The sequence below is a fragment of the Coturnix japonica genome, chromosome 15 (genome assembly GCF_054131305.1).
Source record: "Coturnix japonica strain WE chromosome 15, WE-NBRP24, whole genome shotgun sequence".
NCBI lineage: Eukaryota > Metazoa > Chordata > Aves > Galliformes > Phasianidae > Coturnix > Coturnix japonica.
The window spans coordinates 8,999,370-9,021,286 of record NC_140677.1 but is presented as its reverse complement, the minus strand read 5'-3'; the positions used below and the strand labels follow the sequence as shown (position 1 = coordinate 9,021,286).

Sequence of the window (21,917 nt, the reverse complement as noted above, 5' to 3'; positions counted from 1 at the left end):
TTTCCAGAGATCTGCTTGAGAAGGTCACTTGTTATATATGTTAATGCATCTTTTCATATATATGTGTGTGTGTGCATGTGTATTTTTTTGTGTGTCAAAGGACTCTGAGGCTGTAAACTCTGTCCTGTTATACAATCTCAGCTTTCTTGTTGGTAAGGTAAGGGAGATGCATTTTTTTTTAATGAGCATAGTCTAGTTTCAAAGGAGAGAAACGTGAGCTTCACAGATGGAGCAACAAACAGCAACTGTGAGTACCAGTGTCACCTTAGTACCTACTGCTCTGAAGGAGGAGACTGGGAAAGACATGAATGAAGTGATGCTATAAGGTGGAGAAAATTGCTTTCTGAGGGGCAGAGAAGATAGTTTGCCTTGGTGAGTGGCAGCTAGACTTACTATTTTCATAGGCTATGAAGATGAAGAGTCTGTGCTCACAAAGGACAAGTATGTGGACGTTTCAGCACACCATCCTATAGGGATCATGTGAGAAATGAAAAAAAGAAAACTAAAAACAAAGCAATACACTTGCCCTTAACCAAAAATAGAAAACTAGGGATCCTTGAAAATAATGGAGTGATTATCACAGTGAGACAGAACAATGTCTTTCTTTGCTATTTCTTTCTACTGAGTATTTGGCTAAAATAAAACTCCAATGGTAGGTAAATAAATGAAGCAGGAAAAGTGTAATTGAAAGAAACACTGTGGAAACTTGTTTCATTCTCTAGTCTTGCCCTCTATGTAAGATACATTGTTTATAGGAGACATTATATTTTACGAATGCATTATCTTTTATGGGACTCCATCATTTTTATGATCCACTGTTAGCCTTAAACCCTGTATTAGCTGATAACGTAAAAGAGATTTGTGCGAGCTGGCAGGTCCCATCCCTCAGTCCGACACAAGCATCATCTCCAAGGAGATACCACCAGTCAGGAGTGTGCTGGAAAGCAGTGGTGGGAGGGAGAAAATAATGGTTACAGTCTTCATTCTTACTTATTCCATTTCTTTGGTGGTTTCTACTGATGTTAGCAGGCTTGCATTTGCAGAAAGAAGTGAACAGATGTAATTCAGTGGATGCATTTTGATGTCTTTCTTTGTATTTATTAAGCTAGTTCATATTGTAATGTTATTTAATTCTGTATATGTTTTTAAACTATAATCAGAAGAAAGAATCACGAGGTCAGATAACGCATCTTATGCAGTGCATTGTATTTTGCTTGTTTTTCCCCCTCCCCTGTGGTTTTTTATCTTGCATTTAAATAGTTACAAAAACAGTTAGAAAATTAAGAAAATAAACAAAGTAAAAGAAAGTGTTTCTCAAGCTTTTCACATCCTCAGTTTAGTCACTGTCAGCTGATTCTAATTGAATGGACTTAAAACAGAAATGAGCAGTTTTATAAATACTTCTGCATTTCCTATTGCTCTGAAGCACGGTTATTGTTGCACCAACAGGAAGGATCAGCTGAATGACTAAGAGACCAGAAATACTAAGCCTCTCTGGGGAGGGAATATTGGAACTGTTGAAGAGTTGATATTCTTGTGGGCTGTGATGCTAACAATTCTCTTTTCCTTTCAAAAGCCAAGTTTGCAAATGTGATGTTCTCTTCCCCCCACCCCCTTCCCTGATCCCATATCTATCACCCTCATTGGAATCAATTATTTTGTTGATATTGTATAGTTTGAACTGTGTGTTTGTGTTGAGGGTTGCGATGCAGCAGTGCTGTTAGTAACAGTCTTTCTGTCTTTCCCTTTAGGTCTGGATAGATGCAGGGACACAAATCTTCTTCTCATATGCAATCTGCTTAGGAGCAATGACTTCCCTGGGGAGCTACAACAAGTACAAATACAACTGCTATAGGCAAGTTTCCATCTAAGGGGGTTTAGTGTTTTAGCTAAATGATGTAAATAAAGTAGGGACAATGGGTTAATTTTTTTTTAATTAACTTGCTCCATGACATATGTGTGACTTAGGGACTGTTTGCTGCTGGGATGCCTGAACAGTGGTACCAGTTTTGTGTCTGGCTTCGCAATTTTTTCCGTCCTGGGCTTCATGGCACAAGAGCAAGGGGTGAACATTGCTGATGTGGCAGAGTCAGGTACGATGGTATTGGTGGCAGTGGTGGTGGGCACTGCCGCCTAGCGTGTGAGCAAAGTTCTGCAGACTCAATCAGCTAACATCTAAGCAATAAAAAACAGAACAAGATTTCCCATGATCTCCAGAACAATAAGCACACTGTTGATTTGGGCTTTCATCGAGGGCAGTGATGGTTAGTGGGGTTGTATTAATTACTCTCTTGATTAACAGAGCAGTGAATATATTTCCTAGAATGTTCTAATCCATTTGAGTTGAGATTAGAGGGACGATAACCACACCATTATCTAGGGTCCAAAATGTCATTGACTCAAAAATGTATTCCATCCTTCTTTTCAGACTACCTTTATTTTCATTCAAACACAAATAGCCAGTACTGATGCATTTTTCATAGCTTACTTTTGCTTGCTCACAGCAGTGGGAGTATTATCTTGGCCTTTGGAAGGGACATACATGCATATATTCTTGAGTCTCACTAAAAGGCAGAGAAACTGGAGAGCTCCTTCTCCTGCGTGGTTCCTGTGGACCATGCCATCCATAGGAACTCTAGTTGTCACAGTCCTGCACTTGTCCTCTGTAGCTCCAGGATGAGGTTGATATAACTGTGAGAAGTTCTTTCTGAAACTGGATGCACGCTTTTATTCTTCCCTTATTTCAGAAGTGTTCTTCCCATTAACGTTCAGCCACGCACGTGCGGCTGATGGAGGCTAAATCCCCACAGCCTGTGACATTTGTGACAGATGACATTTCTTCCCCATGCGTATCTTGTCTGTGAGGGCAGGTGTAGCAATGTATTTGCACACAGCGCAGGCAGCTTAGATGGGAGTTACAATTCAAATATAACAAATCAGGCCTCAACAGCCTTGATGCAATCTTAAAGCTGATCGGATTCAAATAACAGTAATGTCATTTGAGTGCACTTTTGACATTTCTTTCTGATTCTATGTTTTGTTTTTTCTTTTCCTTCAATTTTAATTCTCCTGCGTAGCATTTGAAAGCTTTTCTCTGGAAGAATGCTCCTGTGAAGAAAAATTCAATATATCTCCTAATCATATGACTCCAGGAGTTAAGTCTTTAAGAAAGAATATCTCAGTTGACAAAAGCTAATGAAAATCTAATGACATTGGTGGCACCACTGGATTGACAATTGGCAAACCTCTTGCAAGTGCAATTAGTTAACGCTTTTGGCCACAGTGCTTATTTTGATCCCCAGTTGATTGCTTTGTTTGAAAACAGGAAGCAAGGGAATAATCCTATTGAATGAATCATAAATAGCACATTTTTTATAATATCTAGATGGATCAGTTCCAAGAGCAGCATTTTGAAATAGCTGCATGTGGTTGTATTATTTTTTTTCTGGTCAATATTTATGCTAATTTTGATTAATTAAATCTCTGATAAACAGGCAGCGATGTTTCCTGTCACTTGGCCTTTTTAAGAAGTAAACAATTTTATAGCAGCACTGCATTACTGACTGATTTCTTTAATGCAAATTGACCATCAAACTTAGTGTTTACATAGTATTTGTCAAAGAAGATTGGTATGATAATCCCAATTTTATAGCTGAGACAGTGAGGGCACCGATTGGCTTCTGAACTTTGCTTTCAGTTTCTTGCTTATTTTTGTGTTGATTCCTTAAGGTTTTCAAGTTCATTTCAGTTCAGCTCTAGTTACTGGTGGCCGGGCAATGCAAACACCTCAGCAGTTCAGTGAGTTGTCCATCACCTCTGGCTGAGCTTTGGCTAACATCGTAAGCCACATTTTTACATGATAGTAAGCATTGCTGAAATTATCCAAACAGCTTCCCATGGCTTTCTTTGCTGCCTTCCTCAGCAGAGGTCTGGTGTGGAGATGCTACAGACCATTTAGTCCCGCTGGGACAAGCGTCCCAGGGCACATACAGGGCCATGGAGGAAGCCCCAGCCAGGAGCTGGGGCTGACTTCTCAGAGCAGAGGCATTCAGGTGGTACAGCCTCTTTTTTGGGCCTTTTCTTTTTGATTTCTCATGACACAAGGTCAGAACTACTCCTCTGGATCAGAAAAAAGGTGAGCAGAGGCACCTCTGTTTGGCTCTAGCTCTGAGGAGAAGATAGCATCTGCAGTGGCAGTGCCTGTTGCTTGCCTTCATCTCTGCCCAGAGCGTTAAGTCCCCTGTGACCTGTGCGTGACACTGTTTATTTCCTTGTTTGCCCTCCTGCCATCCAGGAAACATCAATAAGTTTGCTAGCAGAAGAATGTCATGGTCACATTTTTACTTTATTTTTTAACCTGTGCCAAATTCAGCCTTGTAGCAGTGCTCCCAGCACACCTTGTAATCAGCAAGGGGTGGCTCCTGCTGGCTTCCACTGGCTTTAATAGGCTTACACCAGAGTTAAACCTCCTTTGGCTTCCCAAAGAAGTCAGACCTTTAATAAATAACATCTGATTTTAAAGGGAGGAAGCAAAGCATTGTAGGCACAAAAACATCACAGTGAGTCCTGCTTAAATTATACTGCATTTCTGTTTGGCTGAAAGAAATATTTCACCACACGTGCAATAACATAAAAGCTGCAAGAGGGATTAGGGCACTTGTGGTTTGACCGCAGTGCAGTGCAGGGACACTTTTAATGGCCAAAGCATACAGAATGGCAGCAGGTTTTGAGGAGAGCAGTTTTACATCTGTCTCATCAATTGCACAGATTAACTGCAAATGCCATCTAATAGCAGTTCTGCCTGAGGGAGGACATCCTGTAGCCATTGAGTTGGGGTACAACTCCCTCCCTCCCCCAGATTTGATACATACACCAATTTTTTGTATCTTCTGTCATATAAAATCTTAGCAGTGTTTCATTTTAAGTAAAATTAGTTGCTTGATTGTTGGCTAATTTGTATTTATTTCTGTTCAAATACTTTCAATGACTTTCAATGTCATTTTCAATGACAAAGTTTTCTTTAGTTTGAGGGGAAAAAAAATCATCTTGTTTTTGTTTTTTTTTTTACCTCTTTCTCTTGCTTTTTCCATCTCTCTTGTTGGAAAGGAAAAGTGGGAGGTAGGAAGAGCAGTCTTAGAGGTCAGAGTTCTGTCCCCACGCTGCAGGAGTTAAAAAATAATTCATTTTTACCTTTTGAAAATGGCTTAAATCCACTTCAAAATTGGAAAGTGTTAATCTTCAAGGCTTCTTAAAGCTGAGCCAGGTATTTCTGGGTTTAATCTGTATCTAAATCTGCCTTCAAATTCAGTTTCTATGGCCAATTTGAGAGCTTGCCATAAATGCCTGTTTCCTCATCATGTTCCTGTCTCACACTTGGAGAGGGCTCCTTCTCTCCCAGTAGAAACTCTCCCAAGCTATAGCTGATAGCACACAGCTCCAGGCCAATCCTTTGCAGATCAGTACCTGAAACCACTGCAGGAATGCTTGGTGTGTGGGTGTGAGTGGTCCATGGTGCAGCAAGAGCCAGGTTAGGAATGTGCATTCAACCAAAAGCCTTTGTTTTCCAGGGCAGAAAAGCCAGCCTCTAGTCCCAACCCTCTTGCAACCCATCCTACAGCTGTGGGTCATGTTGTTCATAGTCAGTGTCACTATGGCAGGTCTGCCTAAGCTGGCCAGGTGACATTGCAGGACTCCTAACTGCAGAAGGCATTTGTTTCAGGGACCTCAGCTGATAGAGCTAGGACTAGCCTGATCAGTGCAGCAGTAAAGGTTTGAAGAAGCAAAGGAGCAGTCTCTGAGAGTGCAAACCCTGCTCTAGAAAAGCCGGTTTTGGAAGTTGTGTCCAGAGTGAGGCAGTGGTTGCCTTAGTGAAGGCCCCTGGGAATTTCTGGAGCAGAGTCCCTTCCCTGCATACAAAAGGGTTTCATCAACATCACCTTCATCATGACCACGTGGGCTAGCTGTGGGGTTCTGCCTTCCCCTGGGTCATCCCTTCTCCCCCCCAACCCCAAAACTGACCTGTGTCCCTGTGGGCAGGTGTAGGAACACCTCCATTTCTGGCATGTTTGAGACAGATGTTAAAACTGGCGATCAGTTAGCAATGCCTCGGGGGTTGGCCTGTGGTTTCTGCTGTAGTCATGCGTGCTTCGTTTTCAGATAAAAGAGCCAAACTGTTTCACTTCTGGTATTTCCAGCCGCGTTTGGATTTATCTGAACGGAACCAGGCATTCCTGCATTTGAGTGTGCTACCTTTACCAAAGAGCTGGGACTTACTGTTTCTCTTCCCTTCCCCTCCCCCTTTCCTATTTTCTCTTTCTCTAGGTCCAGGCCTGGCCTTCATTGCCTACCCAAAAGCTGTGTCCATGATGCCACTGCCCACCTTTTGGGCAATCCTTTTTTTTATTATGCTTCTGTTGCTTGGACTGGATAGCCAGGTCAGTACAATGGGTAAGAGGTGCATGACTTCTCATCTCGATGCTAACTGGGCAAAGCCAGTTATGCTGGCATGAATTATAGAGGAGAATTCTTCTAATGCTGCCTATGAGGAATTCATCTGTGTTGCTTTTTGATGCAGGGGCTATGTGTGATAGATCTGTGGCTGCTGACTGATAGCATGATGTTGCTTAGCAAGTCTTTGTCATCAGGAGCTGGCAGAGAGTGCAAGAGAGACGTTATCCCTTACCTAAATATCAGTGCAGTCCGTCCCCAAAATACCAGCATTTCCTTTATGCTGCATTATTTTCCTACTTTGGAGAAGAACTTAGAACTGAGTTTAGGAATTTAGAATCCTTTGAGTTGGAAGGTACCCTAAAAGGCCATCTGGTCCAACCCCCCTGCAATGAACAGGGACACCCACAGCTCCATCAGGTGCTCAGAGCCCATCCAGCCTGACCTTGGCTGTCTCCATGGATGGGGCACTACCATCTCTCTAGGCAGCCCGTGCCAGTGCCTCACCACCCTTATCAAAAGAACTTCTTCCTTATATCCAAGAAGACTGCAATCTGTTCCACAGAGTATTTCATGCCCTTGCGATCACCTGCAGTTAGTAGACACCACCATTAAAATGCTTTGTAAGAATTAATAGCTTAATGGAGTACTGACTTCAAAGGTTACCGAGAGCCAGAAAACCTCTAACTGCAGCGTCATCATGAGGCACGAAAAGCACAGAATGTCTCCCTGTATCCGTGGTGGCTTTACAGTCCAATCCTGCTGACTTTCACATCCGTGTGCATTCAGTGTCTCTGAATGGTACAGAACACTTCCAGTGTTCTAATTGCATAGCATGCACTGCTATTAATTAGTGACCACGAACAAATCAAAAAGTTTAGTCCAAGAAGTTAACGTTACTTTTCTCACCGGTTGCTTATAGGAATGCTGAACTGAATTTCACAAGTGAGCCTGTAAATCATTTCTAGATGGTTCACCTCAAGGAAATATATGTGGCAAAGGATTATGCAGTAACTACACATTCAAAATTGCTGAAGCTTTCAGGGCAACAGGCAGCTTTCTGCACTCAAATGGAAAACAACTGGGATTACAGAAACTCAGTCGTTGAGGGTGAAATGTTTATTTGTCCTCTCTTGTGTGAAGATAAATATTTAAATAGGTTTTTAGCCAGTTGTTCTCTCTTATGTTTTTGATACTCTGGCCCAAATTGCTGTTTACGTTTCAATCTTTGAACTCCAATGAGCAACTTTCAATCACTGCACAGTGAATTTACAGGTTTCCAATGCTGTGGTTCAGCAAGTCTGTGCTTATGCAAATTGGAAGCTGTCTGGTAATTTTAAAAAGCTCTTCAGTGCGTAGAATGATTAAAACTAATTGGAGCGCTTAATTTCTCTCCTCCACCCCTCTGCTTTGGTTTTGTGTTGGTGGGTTGTTTTTGGAGTGCAGTCAAGCAGGTTTCTGGAATGCCAGAGCAGGTTAAGATCAAATCAGACCAAAGGGTGTTTAGGAGGAAAACCAGTTTTCAGAAGTCATAACAAGACAGGAGGCAACAAAATCCAATGGGGTTACTGCTGGACAGCTGTCTCTTCAAAAAGATGTTTCAGCTCGTGGTCAAAGAAGGGGTGTTGTTATAAAGCCCTTCTGGGTTGTGTAAAAGGAAAGAGATACTGGGTAGGAAGAGGAATCTATGACAGAATGATGTTTCATAGATTCCCTGTGAGAAATGGCTGGTTTTAAGATAACGTATACACTCCAAATAAAGATCCTTTTTATGGAGGCAGCCTTGGTTGTCCATGGTATCCTCAGGCTTTCAGTAGTCTTTGTGCTCTTGTACCTTGCCAGGTGGAAAGTGCTGAGTGATCTCTGGATGTTTTCATGAGGAGCTCAGCAGTCACTGTGCTCAGTGGGTGAAAGGCATCTGCTTTCCAGTAAACTTTGAACTTCTATTCAAATTTGGTTAACTCAGGTTACAGACCTTACGTGTGATTTTCACATGGCAAGTCAGTACAAAAGCTGGTTAGATTTTAGCTAACCTGTTCAGGGCTTTGGTTTTGTTTTATCTGTGCAAACAGCTTACCAGGCCTCTGTATGGGAACTGTACCAAGAGTTTCATCGTGGTTGATGAAGTGTCCCAGAGCTTCAGCCAGAAGAACTCTGCTCACCAATACAGAAAAGACAAGTTCAGACAAGAGGGGCTGCTAGTTCACAACAAAGCCTGCTTTCCCTTGGCTAGATTTGCTTTGGCAAATTCAGGAGTAGAATTATATCCAGCTGTGGAATTAATCTAAGTAGTACCTGTGAGGTTTTCTGGCACATAAAAAAAGCTCACCTGATTGGTACTCACTTACCTTGGGCAGCTCAGGCTTTTAGAGTGTTTTCTCTGTGCCTCTCTACCAGCATGCCTTGCGTATTCATCTGGAACAACTACAACATAAAAGCCACATAAGTGCCTTCCTGTCATCAAATTAAGTTCCTTTATCCTTGTGGCTTGTGTTCACAAAGCCCCTTCAGTAGTTTGCAAGGATGCTAAGAAACCTATGTAAATTCTGAAGGCTTGTTCCAAACTGAAAATGTCCCCCAGACTTTAACCTTTAGGTTACAAAGAAGTAGCTTCTGTTTTCTGCAGAATTTTGCCACAGACTGAGGTTGAAGCATTGCTGCGGAGCACTTAATGATGAGATAGGATGAAATGCATGGCGGATGATTTTTAAGTCACTTCTTTCTGTTGTTTTCCCTCTTCAGTTTGTTGAAGTTGAAGGACAGATCACGTCATTAGTTGATCTGCACCCATCCTTCCTAAGGAAGGGTTACCGACGGGAAATCTTCATCGCTATAGTATGTTTCCTTAGCTATCTTCTGGGACTAACTATGGTGACTGAGGTATGTAACAGCATTGTAGGAAATTGCTTAAATTGCTTCTTTTTTGTTGTTTAAAGCCATTTTTAGAGCTGTTTTAGCTGTGAATCAGAATTAGCCACTCAGGGGAATGACGTTCTTTTAAGTTTAGAGAGCTTTTTCCATCCCTAGATCTAAGGAAAAGAGTAATGAATTCTCATTAATTTCATTCTGGTCTACAGTTCTAATCAGCATGAGTATGAATATTAACAACAGGCTCCAAATGATGAAACACATGGAGAACCTTCAGTAGAGCAAATTAAGAACCCATTCAGTGCATGCAGGGAGAAAAAGATTTTGTCTGAGTTCAACTGATTTGGATCAATTAAATATTCTTGAATTGATTCTATTATGAATAATAATGTTCCAGTGGCTGCACTGTTGTGTAACTTACCTTCAAAATAAAATCTAAGCAATATTTTAAAAACAACTGGAAGAGGACAATTGTGGGAACTGAAATAGCATTTATAACTGAGATGCCCAAAAAACTTCCTTTTTCAAGTACAAGTTCAGGCATACATAGTTCAGTGTAGTAAGAGGAGGAGTGGAGCAGAGCAGCGTAAATAAACAGAGTTAGAAAGGAAAAGGTTCCAATGAAAAAAAGTCTTTTCACTCAGACTGTAAATACAGACCCCCCCCCCCCCTCTGATGGTAGTTTGAGTGTTTTTGATGCGCTACTGTTAAAAGACCTACTGTTTCTTTACGTCACTTGTTCCTATAAATGACCATCCTAAAATACTTCTAAGAAGGAAAGACTTAAGTGTCTCAGTAGATTATACTAAGTGGCTTAATTCTGTTTGATTGTCATCTTGTTTAGAATGTTTCCTACAGTAAACAGCACATACCCTGGGGAAGGTAATGCCACTTTCTTGCTATTTCTGCTTGTTGGGCAGCAGTCACTAAGCTCTGCTGGCAGATTTTACTGGGAGCTGGGCTTGAAGTATTCAGAACTTTTTCCTGATGGATCCTAATGCACCGTGTCTCTCTCTTACAGGGTGGCATGTATGTTTTTCAACTCTTTGACTACTATGCAGCTAGTGGTGTATGCCTTTTGTGGGTTGCATTCTTTGAATGTATTGCTGTAGCCTGGGTTTATGGTAAGTGAGAAGCCTTTCACCTGATGCTTTGGGATGAGTTAGTGACAATGTTGACAGCCAAACATTTAATCATCAGCCATCCCAAAATCACCTTCCCAGCAGCAGAGATGTGCCATTAGTATCGATTTGCTCTTAGAGACAAAAGTGCACCTGGGGTGAAGCCAGCCTTCGGTGTTTTTCCACATGGAAATGAATAGTTTTTTTCATTGCTAATTAATAAAGGCACAATTAAGCATTTACATGAGTTATGTTTAGAGAGCAGAGTTGAAAGTCTGGCCAGCCATGATAATTTGTGCTCGTCCCTGAGAGTTTTGTTTCAAAGCAGCAATGTTTGCAAAGGCCAAGCCAGCCAAACAGAAAATAGAGAAAGAAAGCTGGCAGAAAACTATATTCTGTCCCCTTATTTTTAGGTGATGCTGAGTACCAAAATCTGCAAGCAGCCTTCATTGCTACCTGAGATTGTAGCTGAGGAATGATCAGTGTTTATCACTGTTTGCTTCCCTGATTCTTCATATACTCCATTTTCTTAAGAAAGCAGAACAAGCCAGGCTTTCATTTTACACCAGTCCAATTTCTGTGGAAGCTGGGTGTACCAGTTGCTGTTATGTTCTTCCCATGATGATCCCTCTGGCAAGTTCAGTGAGACTTTGGGGGAGAGGAGTATGATTATGACAGGGGCAGGAGGGATTAGCATTGCACTCCTGCATCTAAATAATGAGTGTGTGGGAGGGGAGACTCCCCCAGCCTTTAGGCTTCTGAGGGAGAAAATCTTCTTGAACTTCACAGCTGTGGTAATTTGGGCAACACATCTGACACCCTTGTTTTAAAAAACCCCTGGGGGCCAAGAAAGGCAGCTGTCATTCTGCAGTTCTTACATGGCTTTCATTTGCTAAGTTCTGATCAAAATACTCACTGTCCAATACAGGCGCTGATAATATTTATGATGCCATTGAGGATATGATTGGATACAGACCTGGTCCCTGGATGAAATGGAGCTGGATTGTGATCACACCAGTTCTTTGTGTGGTGAGTCCTATCCTATGCTGATGGAGCAACTTTAAGCCTCTTCTTATTTCTTCTCTTTAAGTGAAGACTGTAGTTTTGAGAGACCTATTTACAGAGCTGCTGGAGGCTTGGTATCTTCTCAGACATTGTTAACATGAGTGCACACACAAATAGTGTATTACATTCGTGACACACACACTTCACTCCAAAGAGCGTTACTTTGAGTGATAGAACTACGAGGCCATTTTAACAAGAAATCCCAAGGCCAGACTGCCAGTCTGAGGCAGACACTCAGTGTGGATTACTTCATTTGCTGGGAAGGACATTCCAAGTAAGCTCCTCACAATGTTTAGCAAGTGTTTGAGCTCAGAAGAAGGACAGGCAATGTACCACAGCTGTTCATTACCATCATTCAACACTATTACCAAGCAAAGGGTTACTTACGAGCATATGTAGATGCTATAATAATAATTTAAATGGAAGAATAATGTCCCCATTCGTTTAAAACATGTATCTGTCAACTCTGCCTCTTGCTGTCTGTCTTCTTATCTCTGGTGATAGCATCAGAGCCATGCTGCTTTGAACCCTTTATGAGACTCATTTAATTCTCCTTTCTCTCCCGCAGGGGTGCTTTATCTTTTCTTTGGCCAAGTACAAACCACTGACTTACAACAAGGTCTACACATACCCTGAGTGGGCAATCGGCCTGGGATGGGTTCTTGCCCTTTCCTCCATGATCTGCATCCCTATGGTGATGGTCATCCGCATCATACGGTCAGACGGGTCGCTCATTGAGGTAAGAGAAACCACCACTCCCTTAAAGTCATAAACTGTTTTGCACATGGGAGAGTGAATTCAGAGCTGAGTTGCCTTTGGGGATCTCAGCAGGTTCTTTGCATTTCACTTCTGCTTTGAGCAATGTTTTAACATTAAAACACATTCTTTGGAAAAGAGAAGTTGCTTGAAGTAGCCCTCGTTTCTTTCTCAAGAAGGGGTACTTGCAGGGAAAATAGGCCACAACATGCTGTTGTTCCTCACCAGTCTGATAAGTTGGACTGTAACATGTCCAAACACACAGCCTTTTTTGCACAGTCTGCATAGAAGAGGAAGGGAGCTTCCTTAAATTGCTCTGTTCTACGCAAAATGAGCACAACGCTTGGAAAACTGCCACCTTGTCCAGGTAGGGCAAAGTTGGATGCCTCCCCTGCAGTGAATGCAGATAAGATTGTTAAAAGATCACCTGTCCTTTTGGCAATCATAAAGGTTTCCAACCTCAGACAAACAGCAGGTGATTTGACTTGCCTCCCACTTCTGCAGTTTCCAGCTAGGGAAGCTGTTGCCTCCATGTGCAGACAAGCACTCATTCCGAGGTGCTTCTCAGTGCCAGGTTTCTCTTCTCCTGCCCATGAGGAAAGGAAATACCATCTTAAAAATCAGTGAGAAAACAGAGAGAAATAGCTGGACCAAACCTGGGTTCAGAGTCAGACTTGTCTGTGCAGATTCTCTCAGGTTCAGATATACTGGCAAACTCTTTCCCTTCACATTTCAGCACCAGTTCTTCTGGTTTGTTTTTCTTCCTGTGGAAAGTTTTTAAGAGACTATGTAAACATGAAACTTAGCCCTTCTCTTCCCAAGGTTGCAGATTAGTTTTGTTTTTGCCTAATGAGACTGTCTTAAACTCAGCCCAGGGTATTCTTGGAGGAGAAAGTGGGACGCTTAGGAAAAAAAAAAAAAAAAAAAAAGAACACAAAACCAACAGAATAGAAAAAGAAAGGAACATTTCCCAGGGCACAAACACTTTCAATTTGTTTTCTCCAGTGCTAATGGCCTTTTTCAGCTGTGGCCAGAGCATATTTGTGTGTCTATTTTCTTGCCTACTTTGTCACCCATCTATTGAGAGGCAAGTCTAAAAGTAGCCAAAGCACTCTTCAAAGACCATGTTAGGAAAGAGAAGAGAGTAAACACTGCTCAGATGCCATTTTATTCTTCCTTTGTGAACTGAGATGTAGGAGAGAAGTTGCCACTTGGCAATGAAAGGCAGCCTAAAAAGCAGAGTTGTTTCTAAATGAGGAAGGAGAACAGGCGTAACTTGAGCAGCAGCTGCAGCACTGAAAGCCCAAAGTGTTGGATAATGCCCTGAATGCCCTCTGCCTTGCCTGCCTCAAGTCAGCCTTCACAGCTGAGCAAACCTCCAACATGGCACTATTGCACAGCCCTTGCAGAGCCCTGCACATCTGGCAGCCCCGTGCTTGATTTGCCACATCCTCCTTTGTTCACAGAAAGGTACATGGACTGTATGGCCTCTCAACCTTTGCTTTTTTTTCCCCCCCGCTTTCTTTCAGAGGATAAAAGCAGTGGCTGCCCCTAAGGAAGTAAATCGGTGGTCCAAAGAAACAGAGAGTGGCACTCCCTTCTGCCCCAATGGAACTTCGAATGGCGGATTGATCAAGCCAACTCATATCATTGTGGAAACCATGATGTGAGCTCTCTCTGTGAGAGGATAAACCTGCTTTAACTGCCGTTTACTAACCATAGATTCTCATAGGACCAGGTTTACAGAGCTTTATATTTGCACTAGGATTTATTTTTATTTCTCACAGAGAAAGTTATTTTTTGTGTGTGTTTTGTTTTTGTTTTTTGTTTTGTTTTTTTTTAAATATTTTGTAAGGTAATCACAGCAGATGCCTCCCTGTAGAGGGAGAGCGTTCATATCAGACTAGACATATTACAGGAATTTACTATTATTGTGGTTTTTTTTTAAATATATATATCTTTTATCTCTAAGCGTTATACACCTTACCACTTGAATTGACTGTCTTGCCAGCAATATATTCAAGTCTCAGAAAGCAATTTTAGGTGCTGGTGTGGTTGGGAGCAGGGTAACCTACAGAACACACAAAAGGCACTCTGTTGAGAGATATAAGAATAAATAAAAAACACACAACAAAACAAAACACAAAAATGCTGTTTTCAAACCAATTTTCAAAGGTGTAGTATTTCCACCCTCTGGTTCAATTGTGGTAAACGACAGGCTGCAGGGTCACGCGAGGGAAAAGGGTGCAGTTATGTTTAGCACAGTCCCTGAATAGAGATAGCAGCAGGCAGCTGGGAGCAGGGTGTGCAAGTGGGCAGAGGAGCTGGGTGTGAAGAGCCTTGCAGCCCTTCCCTACAGGCACAGCGCTGGGATCCAGGCATGCAAACAAGGGGAAGGCTTGAGGAAGGTGCCTGCAGGACTTGGCATGGCTCTCTCTTTTGTTATTTTTTTGTTTAGGTGAAGTACCTGCTGCTTGTGCATAAGTAGGTGGGTTGAGCACCTGCTCTTTAGTGTTCCAGCAAAGGAGATTTTAGCAGAGACATCACTTGGATAAGCTTGAATTCTACTGCCTATCCCCAAGCAGCACAGTCAGTGAGCAGCACAAAGCAGCACCTGTGGTCCCAGTGCTTCAGGTGTTTGCCTGCTCATTCATTTGCATGTTAAATACTGGACTTTGTTTGGGGCACTGTTTATAACCTTGTTAATAATAGTGATGAAGATAATGATATCAGCCAGCAAACGGGTGCTTTTCATCCACGTATCTCGAGAACACTTTGCCAGGTTTGATAACCAGGATTCTCTTTATTTATTTGGAGCAATTGGATACTGTTGGGCAGTGGATCTGGTGTATGGTAACTGCTGAGTCACAGCCTGAACCACTGATTGAGCACCTGGGGAAAGGACTGGTCAGCCCTGGGAGCACAGGTGAAGGCAATTTAGCTGTTTGACCAGAGGAGGTGGAGCCTGGCTGCACCTCTCTTAGATCCCATTTAAGGGCTGACTGCCACTCTGGAAGTATCTCTGGTTGGAGATCCTTCCTTTGTGGAGTCTTTCCTGTGAGCCTGGATCTTCAGAGATGGGTGAGCACCTTTTCCATTTTAACATCATTCCATCTATGCTGGTCCTTTGGCTGTTACACTCCTGTATTGCTCTTCTGCTGTGTTGATCTTTCAGATGATAACACCTGGGTTCTACATCTTCTTGCCCACCATTAGGTTAAATCATAATTTCTTTTTCAAGGGTGACAGGTGTATTTCTAATGCCTGTGGCTGTGTCTGCTGAAGAAACAGGACTTAGGGGGCATTGAATTAAAGCAGAGGAAATGTAACACTGCAGTGTTTTGTATTTGTTTGGTCTGAAGGAGCTGTGTGCCATTCCAAGTTGAGCTGTGGAATAAAGAATGCACTGCTGGGAGGAGCATGGCAGTGGGGGTGCAGCAGCTTTGCTGGGTGCCACTTCGTGTGGGCCGGGGGGATGCTTTTATGGGAGGTTGCTCCCTGAAGATGTCCAAGATGTGGACAGCAGACTTCTTTTGTTCTGTTTTAAACTTGAGCAGGTTGTGCTGGGAACAGATTCTCTGGCAGAACTCAGCCTTTTCTTGTGGGCATTCTGTTTTGAGGGGGAGTTATTCTTGTGATACCCTAATATTAGGCTATCCAAAGGTATCTAGAGGAAATAACTTGACAACAGCAGAGCTTGTATCTGTTGATTTTGCCATCAGCTTAGTCTGTGAGGGCAGATCTTGTCATTTATATAGGAACATATCCAGTTCGAAACATTCCTACGCAGAAGGTTTGATTTGTTTTTCCATGGACTAACTGGCCGCAGCAGCACACTTGTTGAATAACTTGTTGGTATTACTGTAAAAGAAAAAGGGTGGTGATTTAAAGTTAAGAGATGGACCAAAAGCAAAACATGATATATTTATTTTTTTCTATTTTGGATTTGTATGTAATTTTACACCAAACGTCTGAGTTGCAGCAACAAAACCAGCCATGTCAGCGTTGCTTTTGTTTTCTTTTTCTGGTTGCTGTATTACAAGAGTTACAAAGGAAACTTCCACAGCTGGAGGCGACGAGCACCTTGACTTCAGCTGCAGGGCAGTGGCTACTGCCATCCCAACAGCAGGGATTCCATTGAGCCAGGAGGGTTCTGGCTGGAATTTGCCATCAGGTGTGTGCAGAGTAAGGAAATGTGCACACAGCTGTTTTTGCTTTTTAATCTTTTAACCATCAAAGACAAGGAGATGTGATCATCAATGGCTCTTTCAGAGGGATTCAACATGGACCCTTGTTTTTGAGTTAGGATTAGTGTCTGCAGCACATAGGCATGCTTGCCTGGGTTAAGATCGAAGCAGAAGGTTTGGGGAGTCTATTAAATTAATGGTTTGTGTGAGTGCAGATGAAACACTGATGCTTAATTTATATTTTATTTTCTTGATATGTTGTCATACGGCTGCATATGGGATTTGTTTGCACATCAGATTTGTACTATAGAGCTGAGACAAGCTTTAGGTAGGAAAACAATGGTTTGACTACACCACAATGTCTGGTGAGTCAGTTAGTCATCTCCCACTTGTGGAGAGCATCTTTGTGCTGGAAACCAGAGGGCCAATACTACACCTTTAAAAGTACAACAACCAGAGAACCAGAACCCAGCCCCGTTTCGATGTGAACTTGTGCCATTCAAATCAGTCGCTTCCATGTACCACGTGAAAGAGTCTTGCACGTATGCAACAACCTCATTGAAGTGTTCTCCAAGTACACTGCTCTGGCCCCGCTGTGCTCATCAGCGTGACTGCAAGGGAGGACTGGGGCTCACAGAGAGCTAAGAAACGTTTCTGGAAAATAGTTTTCCCTCCCCCCCCCTCCAAAATGATTCTATTTGTTTTAAACGGGGTTTGAGTTCCAATGAGCACATTTTAAAGTCTTTTTTATCTGACCGTTTTTTTTATCGGGTTTCTGAACTTTTCTTGTTGATAAAATTTGCATTTCAACGTGATCCTCTGCCAAGATTATTAAAAGAAGTAATTTGTAAGTCTGTGTTTCCTACGTATTTATGATTGCAAATACAACTGATCTCTTGTTCCTAATTGTTTAAACACTTGTGACTTATTTTACCTGGTTGTTTTTATTTTGTAAATGAGGAACTCTATACTGAGTTATCATGGCTAGTCCTAAGTGAACTGGTTTGGATACTGATAAAACTAAGTGTGGGTTTGGGCACGAGATCTTTAGGAAGAGAGCATTGAATGTAAAGACAGCAGAACAAAACAAAAGCACACCTTTCGTATCCCACACACCTTTGTGTTGCTCAGCTCCTGTGGGATTGGAAATAGCACATTTCCAGCAGCGTTCCTTCCCAGCTGAGCTGAGACTGGGAGATGGCAGAGCTGCAATTACATTTGCACCGTGATATTCTCCGAGTTGTTCCTAACCTTTCTCAGTTTTCCAAACCTCTGAAGTTCACCTGTGACTGGTTATGATCTCACTGAATGGGCATCTATTGTAAGGGACTTTACCAGTATTCTGTATTTTGGTATTTAAACGATATGATTTCATAAATAGAACTGGTTTTTATTACTATTATTGTTGTTGCTACTGTTGTCATTTACCTTTCCATCTGTAGCTTTCTTTTTCATCTGGTCCAAACAGATCCATGCATTTAGAAGAGTCTTCTTTGAAGTGTGAGGTAGTAGGTCCACCATGGATTTGTTCTTGTGTTGTGAATGGAAATATCAAAGCGTAGCAGCTGTATTTACCATCTTAAACAATGCTGGTGTTCAGCCTACAGCAGCAATGCAGCTCAGGAGTGGAGAATTAGGTGAAATCAGTCCTGGAGCAGCAAAGCTGTTTTCCACTGTTGTTCCTGGGGAGAGGAGGAAAGAGAAAAAGAAGGTGTAGGCATGTGGTTGGTATAACACACATTAAAAAATAAACCCATGCATCTGCAGAACCTATTTTGCCTCTATCAGGGTTGCATCTTCTGCAGCACTTTATACTCTGCTGTGCATTCACCTTTCTCAACTGCAGATTTTTCTGTTCCTCCTCCCTGCCTCAGCATTAGAACAATTCAGACAGCTCTGAAGGCATGTGGACATTTCCATTCAACAGGCTTTTTACGAGTCTCCTCCAAGTCTGCTTCTGTTTGTCAAGGAGACTTGCAGTTTTGGTGAGGCTGTGCTTGTCACACTGGGGTTCAAAGCTCCCACTTTGTGCCAATGGCAGAACTCCAGTGGTGGGAGATGTGAACCTTCTATAGAACTGATTATTAGCTTTCACATCTGCAGTTGCTGCAGGATCATGTGTGGAGGCATAGTGTATATAAAGTGTTAAATAAACTGTATGGAGTGGACAAGTTAGCTAAGCAGCTCAAGCATACTTGGAAGAAAGATGACCCTGAAATCATTTCCAAAAGATTCAATGCAAGTTGCTCGCTTTGAGTAACAGAAAGGTTAAAGAAGAGTCTGTGCTTACGTAGACTAGTAGATGAAATCTTCCACCCTTAGAAGCACGCACACAAGTAGGGACATTGCTTCCATTCCAAGGCCACAAATTATGCATGACTTTCCAAGTTATTGGGATGGGAACTGAGAAGGTTTAGGCACCAATTCCCTAGAAAGTGCTGACCTCCAGGGCATCCAAATGGACTTTAAACTGAGATACTGAAAGGGAGATAACAAGGCCAAAATGCTGGGCCTTGGCCCTGCCAAGGAATGCTTGAGGTTGGACTCCTGGCTCTGTGGAAGTACCACACGGCTCCTGCTGCGGGAGGTGGGAGTGCTGAGGGTTCAGGCAGCTGCCTTGGACTTGTTTCCTCCGAAATCAGCATCCAAAGCTTTGTGGTTAGGATTAACATTTAGTTGTGTATTTGTATATTTGCATGAGCAAAGGTTGGGAACTGTCAGAACCTAAGTAGCTCCTTTTTATTTCTTGTAATCAAAGATAAGCATAAGAAAGAAGGTTCTCAGTGGAGAAACCAATGAACAGAAGCAGCCCCTCCACCCCTAAAGCTCCATAATTTGGTCAAAGATAACGATCTATTGGTGGTTAATTTGAGCTTGCTTGAAGATTTGCTCAAGAATTACTTCTGGCATAGGCAGCCTGAGCCCCAGCTGGAAATCTGCCCCTTTCCCAGAGCATCCCTCTTCCATTCCCCAAAACAGCTGCTCCTGCACAATGATTCCCTGCTTTAAAAAGTCATAATAATCTGAATTTGGTCACTTCTATCCAAAAAGTAAACAGTGTGAAATGACTTTTTGCGTGCCTTTGAGCTGGTCATTTCTACCTATCTGAAGTCTTTTCATCTTCAGGATGTGGGTATGATTTAACACCCCCCTCCAAAAAAAAAAAAAAAGGAAGAAGAGGGGAAAATTTCTCAGGTTGAAAACCTTCAGAAAACAAGACTCATTCCCACATCCCCAACCAAGCTGAAGAAGTTTGATTGCAGGGTTTGCAATTGGAAAAGAGCCTGACCCTGCTGGGTATTGAATGACAGCCCAGACACGTCCTCCTTTGTTTTGTGGCTTTGCCCTAATTGGAAATAAACTGTAAAGCTGTCAGAGTGTAATTGCTCCATGCTTTACGCAGCTCTGTGCTTTAGGAGTAAAGCAAATTAGAAACAGTTTAGGAAGGGGTGAGGCTGTGGAGGTTTCCTCCCTGTGTTGCAGCTCGTGTTGCTGTGGAGCAGCTCTCCATGCTCTTGAGTTATTGGAGAAAGTGGGGAGAAATAGGACTTGTTTATTTTAACACAGAGTGATTTGGTTGCACTGAGGAGCTGTGCATGTGTGCTTTGTGTGTGTACAAGGGAAGGCTTTTGGTCCCGTAGCGTAGCACGTTTGCATGATACGTATGGTTTCTAAATCTCTTGCATCTGCTTCTGCATTGGAGATGTGAAAAAGATGTTTTTATTATTTAAAGAGGAAAAAAAAGAGATGAACAGTTGCAAATTTATGTGGAGAGGCCAGTACAGCCCTTCAGGGCGCATCCAGTGGGTGTCACCCACTCCTGTCCCTCAGGGCAGCAAGGCCTCTGAGCACCACGGCATCCCAGCACTGTTCTGAAGTGCTCCTTGTTCCATAGGCTGTTGTTTTCCCAATGTGATGTGGTGGCTGTTACCTGCTAACATTGCCCGGGGGGCTTCATGTTGTGAGAGGTGGTCCGTCTCCTTTGATGTAATTGGCTGAAATACAGCGGTGGATTGGGTTTGTTTGGGTTTTTATTGTTGTTGTTACTATTAATTGTTTTAAATTCCTACCAACTGTGACTACAGTGCGGTGATGAACAGCACATACAGAGAGGGGGCAGAGATGAGAACCTCCTCAACGATGTCATCGGAGCTTTTTTTAATGAGAAAAAGAAGAAAAAAAAACCCTATTTTTAAAACATTTTAAACCAGTGTGTGTGTGCAGGTGTGTGTGTGTGTATGTGTGGGGATATTTGTATCTCTCCTGGAGTGTAATTTAATCCTATGACACCCCCCCCTCAGCCTTTGTGGATATGGTAAATGTTTGTATTTTGCAGTTTCTGTTTTGCTTTTTAGAGAAATGAAATGGATATGGGTATTTTTAAGTCATCTTTGCTTTATTATTATTTTTTTTAGATGAGTTTGTAATCACCTTATAAACAGAAAATAAAACTTTCCTTTGTTAAACCAGCTGTGCTCACTCATGTCTTTGATCTCTGAGCATCTCAGCTTTAAGCCCATTATTTGCTGTGTTAATTCACTCAGACACACAGAGCGGTGTGAAGGTATGGAAATGGTGCCTGTTTTTGTCCCACTGCTGTGGTCACACGCCTACAGGGTCACCAGGTAAGGGGCTCAGGTGCAGAAAAGCCCGATGAGAAAGGAAAAACAACAATGATGGTAATAAATTCATTTCCTAGGTACATGGGATTTGTCATTTAAAAGGCTCTGATGGCCCCTTCAGTTGGGCAGATGAATGTTAAACAAGAATTGCATTTCCTTAAGCCATTCTTGGAGGGGGAGGAAAGGAAACAGTTTGGTTGTTATTTTTGAGATGCAGAGCAGCAAACTGCAACAGCCTTTATGGTCAGGGTCATTGCTGATGCTCCAACTGCCCCATGACCATGGTCAGGACTGAGGACATGGAGCTGCCCAGCCAGGTTTCCCTGCTGCACCTTGAAGCTTTTAAGGTTGTTTTGAGGGGCAAAATGGCTTGGTTTTGACTTGGTTGCGCTACTGTTTTGCTGAGTGAGAGCTGAGGCCTTGGTGCCAGAGCATAGCATGCAGTGCCTGGGCTGAGCAACCCAACACTGGTACAGACACAGCAATGCGTCTCAGATATAAAATCATCAGCTTGAAATCCTGCAGCACCACACACGGCTGCTCAAGGGCCCCATGGGCTGAGCAGGGTGCTATTAGCAGGCAGCTCCCCACTCACCCATGTGCCTGGGCTGCACTGAGCTGCCCTTTTCCCTCTGCATGACACAAGGCCCCGTGGTCACGTTGCATGGGTGCACGTTCAACCTGACATCGCCCCAGTGCCTGGGCTGGCACCGAGCAGCTTTGGCACAGCCCCTGTGCCAGACATGTGAAGGGCTCTGCTTGGCAGCCTGTGCCCTGAGGACAGCCAGAGATGACCGATAAGGCTTGTTTACATGGCAATGATTCCCCAGCTCTAACCAGAAGTGTTTTCT

General features: G+C 42.7%; 1 protein-coding gene across 41 annotated transcripts in view; it reads left to right on the top strand.

Moving 5' to 3' along the window:
* Window positions 1–20,913, top strand: part of SLC6A6 (solute carrier family 6 member 6) — a 116,781-nt gene extending 95,868 nt beyond the window's left edge. For 38 of the 41 annotated variants that reach the window (XM_085516858.1, XM_085516857.1, XM_085516871.1 and 35 more), the window contains 8 exons: window positions 1,752–1,855; window positions 1,969–2,093; window positions 6,322–6,434; window positions 9,190–9,327; window positions 10,337–10,439; window positions 11,365–11,465; window positions 12,070–12,240; window positions 13,787–20,913. In XM_085516858.1, the coding sequence (XP_085372984.1) occupies window positions 1,752–1,855; window positions 1,969–2,093; window positions 6,322–6,434; window positions 9,190–9,327; window positions 10,337–10,439; window positions 11,365–11,465; window positions 12,070–12,240; window positions 13,787–13,927 (996 nt within the window). In that variant the 3' untranslated portion in view covers window positions 13,928–20,913. Of the gene's footprint in view, window positions 1–100; window positions 1,308–1,751; window positions 1,856–1,968; window positions 2,094–6,321; window positions 6,435–9,189; window positions 9,328–10,336; window positions 10,440–11,364; window positions 11,466–12,069; window positions 12,241–13,786 lie in introns of those variants that run through there. The other 3 variants (XR_014934834.1, XR_014934835.1, XM_085516877.1) reach the window with 2 other exon arrangements.
* The last annotated feature ends 1,004 nt before the right edge of the window (window positions 20,914–21,917 follow it).